The 14,160-nt window shown below is 46.7% G+C and overlaps 1 protein-coding gene across 3 annotated transcripts in view; it reads left to right on the forward strand.

The window, feature by feature from the left end:
• Slc43a2 (solute carrier family 43 member 2) overlaps nucleotides 1-14,160 on the forward strand; it is a 48,765-nt gene that overhangs the window by 11,754 nt on the left and 22,851 nt on the right. For all 3 annotated transcript variants that reach the window (XM_023719900.1, XM_023719901.1, XM_004635347.3), the window contains 2 exons: nucleotides 2,154-2,209; nucleotides 3,414-3,490. In XM_023719900.1, coding sequence (XP_023575668.1) covers nucleotides 2,154-2,209; nucleotides 3,414-3,490 — 133 coding nt within the window. The remainder of the gene's footprint in view (nucleotides 1-2,153; nucleotides 2,210-3,413; nucleotides 3,491-14,160) is intronic.

The following is a 14,160-nucleotide window of genomic DNA, read 5'->3' on the forward strand; positions in this document are numbered from 1 at the left end:
TTTAGGACGAAATATGTTGATGTAAGGGTTGGCCAGATAGCTCAGTGAATTAAAGTGCCTGCTTAGGCCGTCTCAGAGACTCAGGTTCAATCCCCAGCATGGTATCCATGCAGGCCCTGCCCCTGGGGCGCACTGAGATTTGATTGAGACTGGACGTGGTGGGTCGCACCTATAATACCAGGGCCTGAGAGGCTGAAAACAGGAGGATCACAATGAGGCAGATCTGTATAGTGAGACCCTGTAGGCCCTGTACTAAATACACAAATAAAAAAAAAAAGATGTTGAGGGGCCAGAGAGATGGCTCAGTGGATTAAGTGCTTCCCTGGCAAGCGCAAGGGCCTGAGTTCAATCCCCAGTTCTGCCAAAAAAAATTTAAAAAAAATAAAAATTTAAAAAAACAATGGGCCGGGGAGATGGCTCAGTAGAACAAGGACCTGAGTCCAATCACTGGTTCCACCAAAAGAAAAAATAAAAATAGATAAATAAATAAAGATGTTAATGTAGAGTTGTTTTTTCTAAACTAAAACTTCAGCATTCAGATTTAATTGCAGTGTTAGCACTCTGATACACGAGTTTTGAGTTGCAGTTTGGCACTTGGTCTGTGAAAGGTTTGCCATTCCTGTCCTAATATATTAGCACCCCAATGGGTCACCTTGTGTGCCCCCGGGTTCCCATCTCTAATGCTCCAGCTGTCAGGTTCGGGTCAGTTCTCCCTCAGCTGGGCTCTCAGGTCTGCCCCCTCCCTGTTCCCATTGGAACTTTACAGGGGCCTGCTCACAGGATGGGGGGCAGTGACTGAAGGGAATAGGTTGAGGGGTCAGTTCTACTCGCTCTTCAGAGAGCAGAACAGGGCACAGCCAAGCGGAGGGGCTTTGGGAGTAGCCAGCCGGCCATTTCCCTGATTTCTCCTGGGGGCATCCCTGGCTGAGCAGACTCTGGAACCTGAGGAATGCTTGTGTTTTTCATTGCTTCGGAGCCTTGTTCCTCTCCTGTGCAGCAGCCTAGTGTGGGGTTTATGAGATCTGGCTGGGGGACTTTGATTCCAACTTTCTCTCTTACTTGGCAGAAAACCTTAGAAAAATTTGTTTTTTCTTTTTGTTCTCTCTCTCTCTCTCCCTCTCTCCTCCTCTCTCCCTGTCTCTCCCTCTTTCTCCCTTTTCCTTCCTTTTCCTCTCTCCTTCCCCCCTCCCCCCTTATTGTTTGTTTTTTGACAGGGTCTTGCTATGTAGTTCAGGCTAGCCTTGAACTCACTATATATCCTAGGTTAGCCTTGGACTCATGACAGTCTTTCTTCCTCAGCCTCCCAAATGCTAGGATTATAGGCATGTGCCGCAATGCCCAGCATTTTTTTTTGGTTTTGTTTTTCTTTCAATAATATTTTTTGGGGGGCTGGGGAGATAGCTCAGTAGCATAAGCGCTTGCCTGGCAAGCACAAGGGCCCGAGTTCAATCCCTGGTTCCACAAAATAAATAAATAAATAAATAAATAAATAATAATAATAATAATTTTTTTTGCCTTATCAGCAAGTAGGGGCCATTCTTCTTAGCAATCCCCAGTTTATTTATTTATTTATTTATTTATTTATTTAGTACAGGGTCTACAGGGTCTCACTACGTAGATCAGACTCGTAGTGATTCTCCTGTTTTGAGCCTCCTAAGCACTGGGATTACAGGTGCATGCCATCGTGTCCAGTCTCAATCAAGTTTCAGCATGCCTGGGGAGCAGGACCAGCACTGCACTGTGCACCAGGGATCAAACCTCAGCTGCTGTACTCTGCCTAAACAGGCACTTTAATCAGCTGGGCTATCTGGCCAGCCTTCTCCAGGACTTTTAAAAAATTTAAATTTTATTTGTTTGTAGTACAAGGGATTGAACCCAGGACCTTCACACTGAGCTACATCCCCAGCCGCTTTTTATTTTGAAAAAGGATCTTGTTCAGTCGCTAAATTGCCTAGCCTGGGCTGAAGTTTGTGATTGTTCTGCCTCCCAGAGGTCTGGGATTACAGACATGTGCCACCCGTAGTTCCTGGGATTGTTTAATCAAATGATTGTAAGTGTTCTGAAAGAACACAGAGTAAACACCCTTAAATGATAACACACTTAGTAGCAATTGGTAACTTCTAAGATCATGTGCTATTTCTGCTTGGTTTTAGTGCCTGCTTTGCTGTCTCCTGCTTGCTGATTGCGTATGGAGCAAGTAACCCAAACTGTGAGTCTGCCTTGCCTTTCCTCCACTCTTTTGTCAAAGAACAGGGAGAGACCCCCCAGGGGTGCGCCCTGGCCCACCAGCTGTTGGATACTGTGTAGTGGGGCCTGGCACTCCCTGCTCAAGCTAGAGGGGATACTTGTTAGGCCTCTGGTGATTGCTTATCTCACATGGGTGGCCAAGAAAGAGAGGAATCACCCCATATAGGTGTTTAGAGGAGCCCCAGCATGTGCAGAACTCCATGTCCTCTTCAAGCCAGCCACTTCCTGATGGCCTCACTGATGTCAGCCAGTGAGACAAGCTCTAGGAACTGGGCTGGCTGCAGGTTCCTGGGCCTCTGTGGGTACAAAAGTTGTGAGCTGAACCTTTGCAAGGCAACCCAGGTCAGTGCTTTAAATATGGGGGCTAGGGCTGTCGAGATAGCTCAGCAGACTAAAGCACTTAGGCAAGCACAGGGACTGTGGTTTGATCTTTGGCACCACATGCTGGCACCGGCCTTGTCCCCAGGGTGGGCTGAGCTGGCCAGAATGCAGGCGTGGTGGCTCACATCTGTTACCCCAGCACTGGAAAGGCTGAAAACAGGAGGATCACCATGACTCCAAGCTGCGTAGTGAGACCCTGAAACAACCAAATATATTAAATAAATAAATAAGGGAGCTGTTGGTTCAAAGACTTTGAGAACAAACACCAAAATAGGACCTGGACCTCCCCGGAATTGTAGCCAGGCTCATCTACTGATTGTTTTTTTAAATTTATTTTTATTTTATTTAATTTAATACAGGGTCTTGCTATGCAATTCAGACTCACAGTGATCCTCCTGTCTCAGCCTCCCCAGTGCTGGAATTACAGGTGTGCACCACCTGGGGTTCCGGGGCCTAGCACAGCACGTGGGATTAAAATCAAGTCCTTACGCTAGCCAGGCAGGCACTTGTGCCACTAAGCTATATCCCCAATCCTCTTACTGATTTTTGGAAACCTCGGTTTTTTGCTTTTAGTGAAGCAGGTCCTTTAGGCCTCTTGCCTGCAGGTAGGTTAGTGTAGAAAGGAGGCTGAGCGCTTGCCTTTTGCAAGAGTTCAAATGTGTGAGGTAGGCCAGGGGAGGAGGGCAAGCCAGGCACTTTCCCCTCCTAGGTAGGTATCAGACACTAAGCCCAGTGGCCTTGCTGAAGCTCAGCTGTGGCTCCCACTTACGACTGCTTCCCCACAGCTCTCTCTGTGCTCATCTTCATCGCCCTGGCTCTGAATGGCTTTGGTGGGATGTGCATGACCTTCACTTCATTAACAGTGAGTATCCCCGTTTTCTTTTTGTTTCTGTTCTCAGTAATCTGCTTGTGAATTTCAGGAAGCTTTTGTTGATGCACACTGCCTTGGCTTCCATTCACCTATAGAATCCTAAATGTCCCAAAAAGGGAAGGGATGACAACAAAGCCAATCCTAGCCTGTCAGGCTGGGAGGCCCTGCTGGCAGCAGGGTGTGGCTGTTAGGGTGCCTGGGCCCCTCCCTCCTCGCCTAGGCCCCAGCACTAAGGAGACAGTCTACTAACCGTTTGCAGAAGGAAAACAGGAGCCACAAGGAAAAGCCTGCTGCCCACTTTTGCTTTTCATCACCAGTGTCTTTGGGAGTGCTGGCTAACCAAAAAACAAACCTCCCTTGAATCTCCTCACCTCCAACCTTTGCCTTTGCCCAGAATTGAGGGACAGACTCAGGAACACCCATGTGGGGTCTCTTCTTGGTTTTCTTAAGTGCCAGAGCAGTAGGCTAGTGTGTGTGGTTCAGTGGTAAAGGAGTAAAGAAGGAAAGAAAAAGAAGGGAAACAAAAGAAGCCTGGTTCTGGAGAGAATGGTGTTTTCTCACCATACTATGTGCCCCTTTCTTGGGGCTAACAAGATATCACAAAATGAGGTTGTGGGGAGGGTTTGCTTTTGAAGGAGGAGCCGTGGGAACAAAAATGTGTGCCCTGGAGGGAAGAAAAGGAGAAAAGGAGCTCTGTGCATGCCTCTGGGTCAGGCGAGGGTGCCATTCAGAGCTGGGAAGGCACTAAGAGTAGTGGCCTTCTGCCCAACAGGGAAATCTCATTGCCTTAGTTTACCACGAAGTTGTTCTCAGAACACAGTATGTACCATTACCTGTTTGCACTCTGGTTTCTGATTTCCCTTTTTGCTGGTGAGTCATGCTGTTGAAGAGCCTGTGTTTTGTTCTAAGGGAGCTGTGGGACTTCTAGTCCTTTGATAAGGAGCTAGGAGAGGTGCTGGCATCTGGGTGATCGCCTGCAGGCTGCATACCAGATTCCAGGCCCAAGGTCCCTCTCCTGCCCTCTTCTCTGCTGTGCCTTGCTAACTCAGTTCAGCAAGTGGGCCCAGGTCTGTGGACGTGAAAAGTTCACTGCAGTCTGTGGTAGGTGAACAGAGCCGGGCCAGTAAGTGCGCTGTGTTCTGAGGTGGGGATCCATGAGGCGTCCCTGACACCCCTGAAGGCGAGGACTTGGTTACTTTGTGTTGGGGTCAGGGAGAGACACATATTCTTTTGGGCACATTTGTTTAGATTCTTTTACAGGTAGATTTAAAAGAAAAAAATAGATACATCCTCCCTCCAAATTCCTAGAGGAAAACATGTTAAAACTGTTAAGAAATGTTCACCATCATATGTCCAGGTTCCCCTAAATTGTGTAAATTGTGAAACAGAGTTGTGGTTCTGTTTGTTCTTCAGGGTGAAAACCACCCACCCATGCATCCAGGTGAAAAATGAAACTGGCATCGTCTCCGCTATTTTAGTCATGCTGGGGTTCTGTGGCAGCAGGTCTGAATTTCAGGGGTAAAAGAACAAAATGGCTCTGGAATTTGAGAAATTTAAGCTCCAAAATACAGAAATGCTTTTTTTTGTAATAAAGCAGAAGATAAGAGGGGTTAGGGTAAGGGAAAGTAGGGGAGCCCTTGCCCAGCGTTCTTGAGATCCTGGTTCTGTCCCTAGTAACATACACACATGTAGATTAAATATATAAAAAGCACCATACTTTGTAAGTCCCCTTCTAAAAAAGCTTAAAAGTGAACTATGAACTTATCTTAAAAAAAAAAAAAAAAAAAAAATTCAGAGCAGGCAATAGGCCCGTACATGTACTTTTCTTATTTTTATTTATTTATTTTTCTTTTTTATGATTTTTGTGGTATGGCTGTAATCCTAGCACTTGGGAGGCTGAGGCAGGAGGACCACCATGAGTTCTAGGCCACCTGGACTACACTTAATGTATCTTTCCACTTAATGTATCTTTTAGATTTTTTTTCCCAGCAGTATTTACAAGTCTACCTTTTTTTTTTTTTTTTTTTTGTATCAGGGGTCAAACTCAGGACCTTGCTCTTGCCAGCCATGTGCTTACACTGCTGAACTATCTCCCAGACTCAGAATTCTACCTTATTTTATTTATTCATTTATTTTTTATTTTTATTTATTTATTTATTTATTTATTTATTTTTGATGGAACCAGGATTGAACTCAGGCCCTTGCGCTTACCAGGCAAGCACTAATTCTACTGAGCTGAATTATCTCTACCTTATTTTAAACTCTAGAGATCTCCCTCATTATTAAACAGTTCTGTGTTAATTTATAATATAGATGTAGTGTAATTTATGCAACCAGCATCCTAGCGGTGCTGGTTAGGTGTAGTTTTGAATTTCTGCAATTTATGGATCCTGTTGAGGTGAATTTCCCTGTCTCTGTATTTCAATAAAATAAATTCCTGGAAGTGGAATTGCTGGGCCACAGCCTAAGCATGTTTTAAAATTTAATATGTGCTGTTAAATGGCCTCCTAAAACGGTAATACAGTAGCACAATCCTACTAGCATGTCTGAAAGTGCCTTCTTTTCCATCTCCCTCCATGACCATTCATTCATCTTTATTTAAGTATTACTCAGACTTTGTGAAAAAGGATATACTGTGATTTTTTAAAAATTATTTCAGAAGCATCCTTTAACCTCTTTTTTAGCCATTTGTATCTTTTTTTTTTTTATCTTATAAATTCTTAGTGTCATTTGTCTATTTTTCTACAGGTTTTTAACAACCATTTTTCTTTTTTAACAGTTTCTAAGAGCTTTTTCAAATACAAAGGAACTAGTTCTCTTTTTAATTGAGCGAGGGATTGCACCCTAGGGGTTTTTGGCCCTTTGCGTGGTCCATGAATAAATTGAGGAGAGCTGTGGACCCTGTGGAAATTCTGCACGAAAGCTTGCTGTCTCAGCCTGCCTCAGGGCATCTTGCTTTAGGGCCTGTCCACTGAATCCTTCTGCCCAGCTAGCGTGAAGCTGAGGCTCATGGGAGGGTCTCTGAGTGCCTGGCTTTCCTCTTCAGAGGAGGCAAAAAGTCTTTAGCTTTGATGGTAAGCAGGCAGCGGGACTATCTGGTCATCCTTTAAAGCACTTGGCTACTGAGGATCTGCTGCATGGGAGGCAGATGACCTGTCCTCTCAGGTCTCCATCCTGGATCTACAGTAGAGATCAGCAAATCACCACCCCGAGGCCAACTCGAGACTGCAGCCTGTTGTGATAAAGTCCTGTGGGGACCTCACAAGGCTTATTTGTCCACACGCTATCTCTGGCTGCCTCTGTGCTATGGTGGTCATGACAGAGACCATATGGCCACAAAGTCTGAAATATTTACTCTCTGGTCCTTTATGGAAAAAAGTTGTCAGCCTTTGGTCTGGAAGCTCCAGACTACTGCTGTAGTCACCAAGAGCCGCTGTCACCCCACCCCCAGTCCTCAGTTGCTTAGGCCAGCTCTCTACACACTTCTGAAGTCACCTCCTCCCACCCCTTTCTGGCCTGCAGGGATATCCTTAGACATTCCCCTGTCCCATGAGGCCTGATCTCATGAGAACAGACCCCAAAAGGGGAATGGGAAGCAGGTCAGCGAGGACAGGCCAGAGCTGTTGGGCAACACTCCTGGCTGGCAGGGGCTTCTGCTGAGCGGGGCTGAATCTTGCTCTGACACAGCCCAGGCCTTTAAAAAGCAGAACTTTCAGGAGCGGCTCCCAGAGACAGCTAGCCACACAATGGCACTCTCTGTATGTGTCTCCCACCCATGTTCTTGTTTTGAGGTCGAAGGAGTCTTCAGGGTCATGATTAAGAGCTTCCTAAATCAAATCTCTCATGCTATCGTAGGGCTGTGAATCATTGCTCCTTGATGAGCTGGGACTCTAAGGGAATACAGTGCCGTGGATGCCCAAATTTGGGGACTTTTTTGAGACAGGGTCTCACTATTGTAGATCAAGCTGGTCTTGAATTCACTGTGTATCCCAGACTGGCCTCAAACTCATGGCACTCCTCCTACCTCAGCTTCCTGAGTGCTAGGATTACAGGCATGCACTACCATGTCTTAGCAATTTAGGGACTTTCTGAGTCCTAAGGTTTTATGTAGTACAGGGTACAGTATAATAAATATACCCCGGGGCCGGGGAGATGGCTCAGTGGAATAAGCGCTTCCCTGGCAAGCTCAAGGGCCTGAGTTCAATCCCCAGTTCCACCAAAAAATAAAAAAATAAAAATAAAATAAAAAATAAATATACCCAGAGGTGGGCTATCACCTCAATGGTAGAAAGGGGGCTTCAAATTAGCTAAATGGCTTTTCCCTGTGGCCTAGGAGGAAATGGCCAGTAGCCTTCTCCTGGAGCCGAAACATTCATCACTCATAGATGATTCTTCCATTTGGAATGGAGGTTTAGAAGGTGAGGGTGGGTCTCATGCCTGGTGGACTACCCAGCAGCCAGGGCTGGCTCTCTTGGGTCCCTGTATCCTGGGTCCTGGGGAAGGGTGCCAGGCCAGCCCATGGGTCAGCATACTCCATGGTGTGGAGCTGCAGCTTCCCTCTGGACATCTGCTCAGCACACTCTGGTCTGTTTGTTCAGCGTCTTGAGTTTGTACAACCCTTTAACTCGCTTCATCAGCTGGAGCACAAACACTGGTGGGCGGCAGAGGCGGCGGCATTGGGTCGCCACCCTGCAATCCAGGGCCTGGTTGCTTAGAGATGGGAGCAGATGCTGCCCAAAAGCGTGAACGTATCTTTTCCACTTCATTACTCTGACCCTCTGAGTGTGGCTGGGATAGGGAGTTGGAGTTGAAACCCTCACAGAAGACGGTTACAGACTGTTGCCAGGCTTCTTGGGGAAGAATGCCCTGAGTCTGACTTTAAGCCTGAGAGTGAAAAGATCCTCCAGGATTTGGATCAGAGTTTGAAGAGAATAGAATAAACATGCTTCTTTATATACCTGCCAGAAGGACAGAAAGCCAATGAATACCCTAGTTTCAGTGTTTCTTGGAGGTCCACGTGGATGTGCCTCTCCCCAGGAGCTCCCAGGACAAGCTGTGGGACTGGTGACAGATAGGGACAGGTGGCCACCATGTAGTGTTCCTGGCTCTGACTTCACAAATTTGCGGCCTTGTGAGTCCATTGTTGAGGTCTGCTCTGTAGACCTCAAGTTCATTCAGTGGAGGGTCTCAAAGTGCTGCCTGACTCCTCTGAGGAGGCCAGGTGACTACAGGTAGGACTGTCCTGGTGCCTGCAGCTGGTTCAGTCCTTTGCTTCCCTCTGCTTTCCTCTGTGCCTTGGGAATCCAGGGCAGTCAGCTGACTGCTACTGGCTTGGGAAAAAGTGGCCCAACAGAAGGTTCCACCTCATGAATCTGCCATAGCACATGACACGTGGGAGTAGACGGAGACTCAGTGGGGGCAGCAGCAGGGCTGGGCCCCGCAGGTGAGGAGGGAGGGGCCTTCCTGCTCCACCCCTCCGGCAGTGAAGTGGAAAGGTGACCACAAGGACCTTCTCCTGGGCAGCGTGTGCTGAGAGGCGCTGGTTGTTTGGATTAGGGAACAGCCCAGCTTTGCTGAGTTCACTTGTCCAGACTAGTACCTGGATCCTGGCCCACATGCTCTGTGCAGAGTTTGGGGTGTGTCACCAGCCACCTGAGGACGAGGTCAGAATGTCAGCCCCTCACCCAGGCTGCACGTGGCGGCTCCCTCAGGACTGCTGTGCTGGAGAGGCCATGGATTTGAAAAGTCACTGTCCTGGACACTACACAGTGGCCACCTGTCCCTGCCTGTCACAAGTCCCACAGCCTGCCCTAGTGCTCCTGGGGAGGGGCACATACATGTAGACCCCTCAGGACCCCCCAAGGAGGACAGTGCATCCTCTCTGTCTCAGCCTTGGCCTCTGCACACTCCTGCCCAGTGGCCAGGATGCCAGGGGAGGGGCTGCCTGCAGCTGCTGTTGTCCTTGCAGCCTGGCCTGTTTACAGCATAGCCGGGGACTGAGAGGGCATGAGTCATCGCAGTGTCCCCGAGTGAGTGAGGCCTGCGTGGAGGCCTAGCAGAGCAGAGGTGACAGGGCAGCTGAGAGAAGAACCTGAGAGCCGGAGAGGGGCCTGCCTTGCCCCCCGTGAGTCCGGAAGCAGCCTGTGCCGATTGTTTCCCTGGCATCTGCCGTTGGAGCACAGCTCCGGCTTCCTCCTTGGCAGCTGAGCTGGGTTTTTCCTTTCCAGCAGGCCCTCGAGGCCACTTTAGGGCACTCTGCTGAGCCCCCAGCCAGCCTGCCATCAGCATGACTGCTGAGTCGCCATTCGGTGCAGCAGAGGCAGCACAGGAGTAAGCTGAGGAGGGGCTGGTGTGGAGGAGGCCTGTCCCTAGAGAGTGAGGAGAGGTTCCCCAGGCTGGTGTGCATCACTCCGGGAGGACATGGTCAGATCATCTAAGGAATGGCAAGTGTAGTTGAGGGCAGGGCAGATTTGGGGAGGGGGTACTGGGAATCAAACTTACAACCTTGCACTTGCAAGGGCTGTGGAGGTTTGTTTTTTTGTTTTCTTTTTGTTTTGTTTTGTTTTGTGGAACCGGGGATTGAACTCAGGCCCTTGTGCTTGCCGGGCAAGCACTTATTCTACTGAGCCATCTCCCCAGCCCCTGCTCAGTTATTTATTTATTTATTTATATTTTTATTTATTTATTTTTTTCCTGTTTATTTAAAAAAGCATCTGAGCAGACTTAATCCCAGCACTCAGGAGGCTGAGGCAGGAGGACCACCATGAGTCCCAGGCCAGCCTTGGCTACTTAGTGAGCTCAAGCCAGCCTGGAATACAGAGCAGGATCCTGGTTCAAAAATAAACAGCATCCCCACAAAAAAAAAAAAAAAAAAAGAGAGAGAGAGAGAGAGAACATCAGAAGGGATGTCAGAAATCTCAAGTGGGTTATCCTGGTAAGAGCCGGAGGGGAACTGCCTTGGGACGCAGACTGAAGTATGTGTCAGGTAGGGCTTTTTAAGGCTCCCTGGAGGGGGTGTAGCCTGGTGCCTATGCCCTGGTCTTGGTTTGCAGTCTAAATTTGATCTTTCCCACCTTGGGCAGTGCCTTGACTCTTGAGTTTTGTACTTAGTAACTGAGGATGGCGGGCTGGCCTATGGCTCAGTAGCAGATTGCTTGGTGGTATGTGTGAGGCAATAGTTTCAGTGCCCAGCACCGACAAAAATGTAGGTGATAAATGGTACTTTATATAGTTGCTTTTAGGGTTTTTTGTTTGTTTTGAGACAGTCTAGCTATATAGGCCAGCCAGCCTTGAACTCACTGTGTAACCTATGCTGGCCTTGGACTCATGACAGTCCTCCTGCCTCAGCCTTCCACATACTGATACTATAGGCGTGTGCCACCATGCCTGGCTGCTTTGATGTTTTAAAGAGAATATCAATCGTAGATATTAAAAACGGTTGCTATTATTATATGTATTATTACTTAATAAGGAAATGTGAGCAAGCTGACCCTGAGCACAGTCTCCTCTCACAGCTGGAACAGTTTCAGGTTGAAGGATAAAATGCAAGTTAGTATTGCTATTTTGAAAAGTAAATTTTGCAGCTGGGAATATAGCTAAGCAGCACAGTGCCTGCCTGGCAGGCAGAAAGTCATGAGCTCAATTTCTGGTGCTGAAAAATAAAAATAAAGAAGTTTATTGTGTCCACAGAGAAAGCCTGACTTCTCCTATACTGCTTAGTCTTTTGTGACCACATAGTGACTTTGTCACAATGTTTATGCTTTGGGTTTCATTGCTCAAGGTCAACCTCAGAGTTCTTTCCAGAGAGGTCTCACCTGGGACAGGCCCTAGGCAGTCCCTAAAGGCCAACACATACCTGTGCCTACTCACTTCAAGCTCAAAAACCATTTGAAACAGAGAGGAAGTTAAATGGCAAACCAGGAAACATACTTGCAGTGCATGGAGACTGTAGGTCTTTGAATATAAAGAACTTTTACGAATGAATATGTGAAGGTGAGCATCATAGGAAAAAAGAAAATGAGAAATATTAATGATTGATTTTTTTAAAATTTTATGTGTGTGTGTGTGTGTGTGTGTGTCCAGCTCAGCCCACCAGGGGGCGGGGCTGGCTGGCATGTGGTGCTGGGGGATTGAACCGTGGTCCCTGTGCTTTGCTAAGCTTGTTCTAAGTAGGTGCTTTAGACCACTGAGCCATCTCCCCAGCCCCATAATGATTGATTTTTAAAGTTGGAGAAAAATGTTCAAAATCATTAGAAATCAAATGCATGGGGGCCAGGGAGATAGCTCCATAGAATAAGCGCTTGCCTGGCAAGTGCAAAGGCCTGAGTTCAATCCCCGCTTCCGCCAAAAACAGTAACAACAATACTTGTGTCATAGAAATCAAATGCATGTTCTTTCAATTTTTTAAGTTATGCGGGAAAATAAACATACTTGATTCTCAATAGAATAATATAACCAAACCTCATATACCGATTTTCACCTTCAACAATTGCCAACTCTTAGCTAGTTGTGTTTCATTTTTTCTTCCACCCACAATACAGATGATTTAGTTTCTTTTTTTTACAGCTTTTTTATTGCTCCCTACCCCCCCTTTTTTTTACAGCTTTATAGGTAATTATAATTTTCAAATTTCCAATAATCAGTGTGATTTGATTATCTTTACATAAAGAGTAAGATAAAAACATTTTGTATTTATCTCTCTCTCTTCTTTGTGGTACCAAGAATTGAAATCAGGACCTTGCACTTGCCAGACGGGCACTTAGGCCACTGAGCTATATCCCAGGCCCCCAGTGTGTGTGTCTTCTTGAGACAGGGTCTCACGATCCAGTTGAGGCTGGCCCTGAGCGCACTTTGTAGCCCAGGCTGGCCTCAAAACTCACATCCATCCGCCTGCTTCAGCCTCCCAAGTCCTAGGATTCCAGGTGTGGGCCACTACACCTAGCTAAAAACATTTAAGAAAAGTAAATATATCTAAGGGCTGGCCAGACTGCTCAGTGGACTAAAGTGCCTGCTTAGGCAGAGTGCTGTGGCCGGGGGTTTGATCCCCAGTGTGCATGCCAGCCCCGCCCCAGGGGTTCACTGAGACTCAATTGAGATGGCATGGTGGCATGCGCCTGTAAGCCCAGCACTTGGGAGGCTGAATACAGGAGAATCACTGAGTCTGATCTACATAGTGACACTCTGTAGACTGTGTACTAAATACATTTAAAAAAAAAAAAAAAAAAAGGGAGTAAATACGTGTAACTTACAAAAATTGTTACCTGACACGTGTGTTCTTACAAAGAGTGCATAGGACATTTTTAAACTCAACTTTCAAGTTTCTTCCAGTATTTCTAATTCTAACTGCTAGAAATACGTTGAGGTTTTGAACTCGATGTAATATGTTTTGTTACATGTACCATGCATGCTTTATCCCTAAGAGTGTGAGTGTGTGTGTGTGTGTGTGTGTGTGTGTGTGTGTATTTCCCCCTTCTCCCCTGGAACCAGGGATTGAACTCAGGCCCTTGCGCTTGCCAGGGAAGCACTTATTCTACTGAGCCATCTCCCTGATCCAATTTTTTAAACCCTTGAGTAATATTAGATTCAGGATGATGGTATCTTCAGAAAAATCTGTAGACGTCCTCCGTGAGAGGGTAATGTTGAGACTCCTCGTGCGCTATCATGAAAACCAGTAAAAGACAGTGTGTGCCTATGCTTTAGTGGGATTTTCTTCAGGCTTGGGATCATAACTGTGTAAGAAAGTAGCTCTTACGCCAGGTGTGATGGTGCACGCCTGTTATCTCAGCACTCGGGTGAGGCAGGAGAACCGCAAGCTGGAGACCAGCCTGGGCTGCAAAGTGTGCTCAAGGCCAGCCTGAACTGCATAGTAAGACCCTGTGTCAAAAAAAGAGAGAAGCGGGGAGCTGTTACTATACTACAAGAATGCTCCAAGGAAAAAGACACAAGTTATCCCACAAAATCCTGTAGCCAAAAATAGGATATCAGTGTTGATAATATTATGAATAGAGGTTGTAATTCCTTTAAAAATATTATCTGCAAGTGAGGCATTGTTGGTGCATGCCTGTAATCCCAGCACTTGGGAGGCTGAGGCAAGAGGATCGCTGCAAGTTCAAGACCAGCCTAGGCAACAAAGTAAGCTCAGGACCAGCTTGAACTTCATAGTGAGACCCTGTCTCAAAACAACAATAAAAAAGAAAAATATATATTATCAGCATACTTAGTCACAGCAACTATAACAAGGTCTCCCAGTGCCTGAGCAACACCAACTGTTCAGGTCTGTTGATTATATCCCTGAAAAATGCATTCTTTGATACCAATTCTCCATCATAAACATATACACCTATCAACCTAAATGTACTCCCAAAGAAACCAAGCTGAATATTTCTTATCCACATGGATTGGTTGGGGTTTTTTTTTGCAGAACTGGGGATTGAACTCAGACCCTTGTGCTTACCAGGGTAGTGCTTATTCTACTGAGCCATCTCCTGGGCCCTCCTAGTAATTTTGAAGACAGGAGTTGCTTATGTACAGTAGCCCTTGGAGTCCTAAGACCTTGAGTCTAAAGAACTCCTAGCTGGCTCTCAACATGGAGGCCTCAGGGCAGTTCATACTTCCCTGGCAAGTGCAAGGGCCTAAGTTCAATCCCTGGTTCCACACACACA

Source organism: Octodon degus, unplaced genomic scaffold (genome assembly GCF_000260255.1).
Source record: "Octodon degus isolate 3935 unplaced genomic scaffold, OctDeg1.0 scaffold00072, whole genome shotgun sequence".
Taxonomy (NCBI): domain Eukaryota; kingdom Metazoa; phylum Chordata; class Mammalia; order Rodentia; family Octodontidae; genus Octodon; species Octodon degus.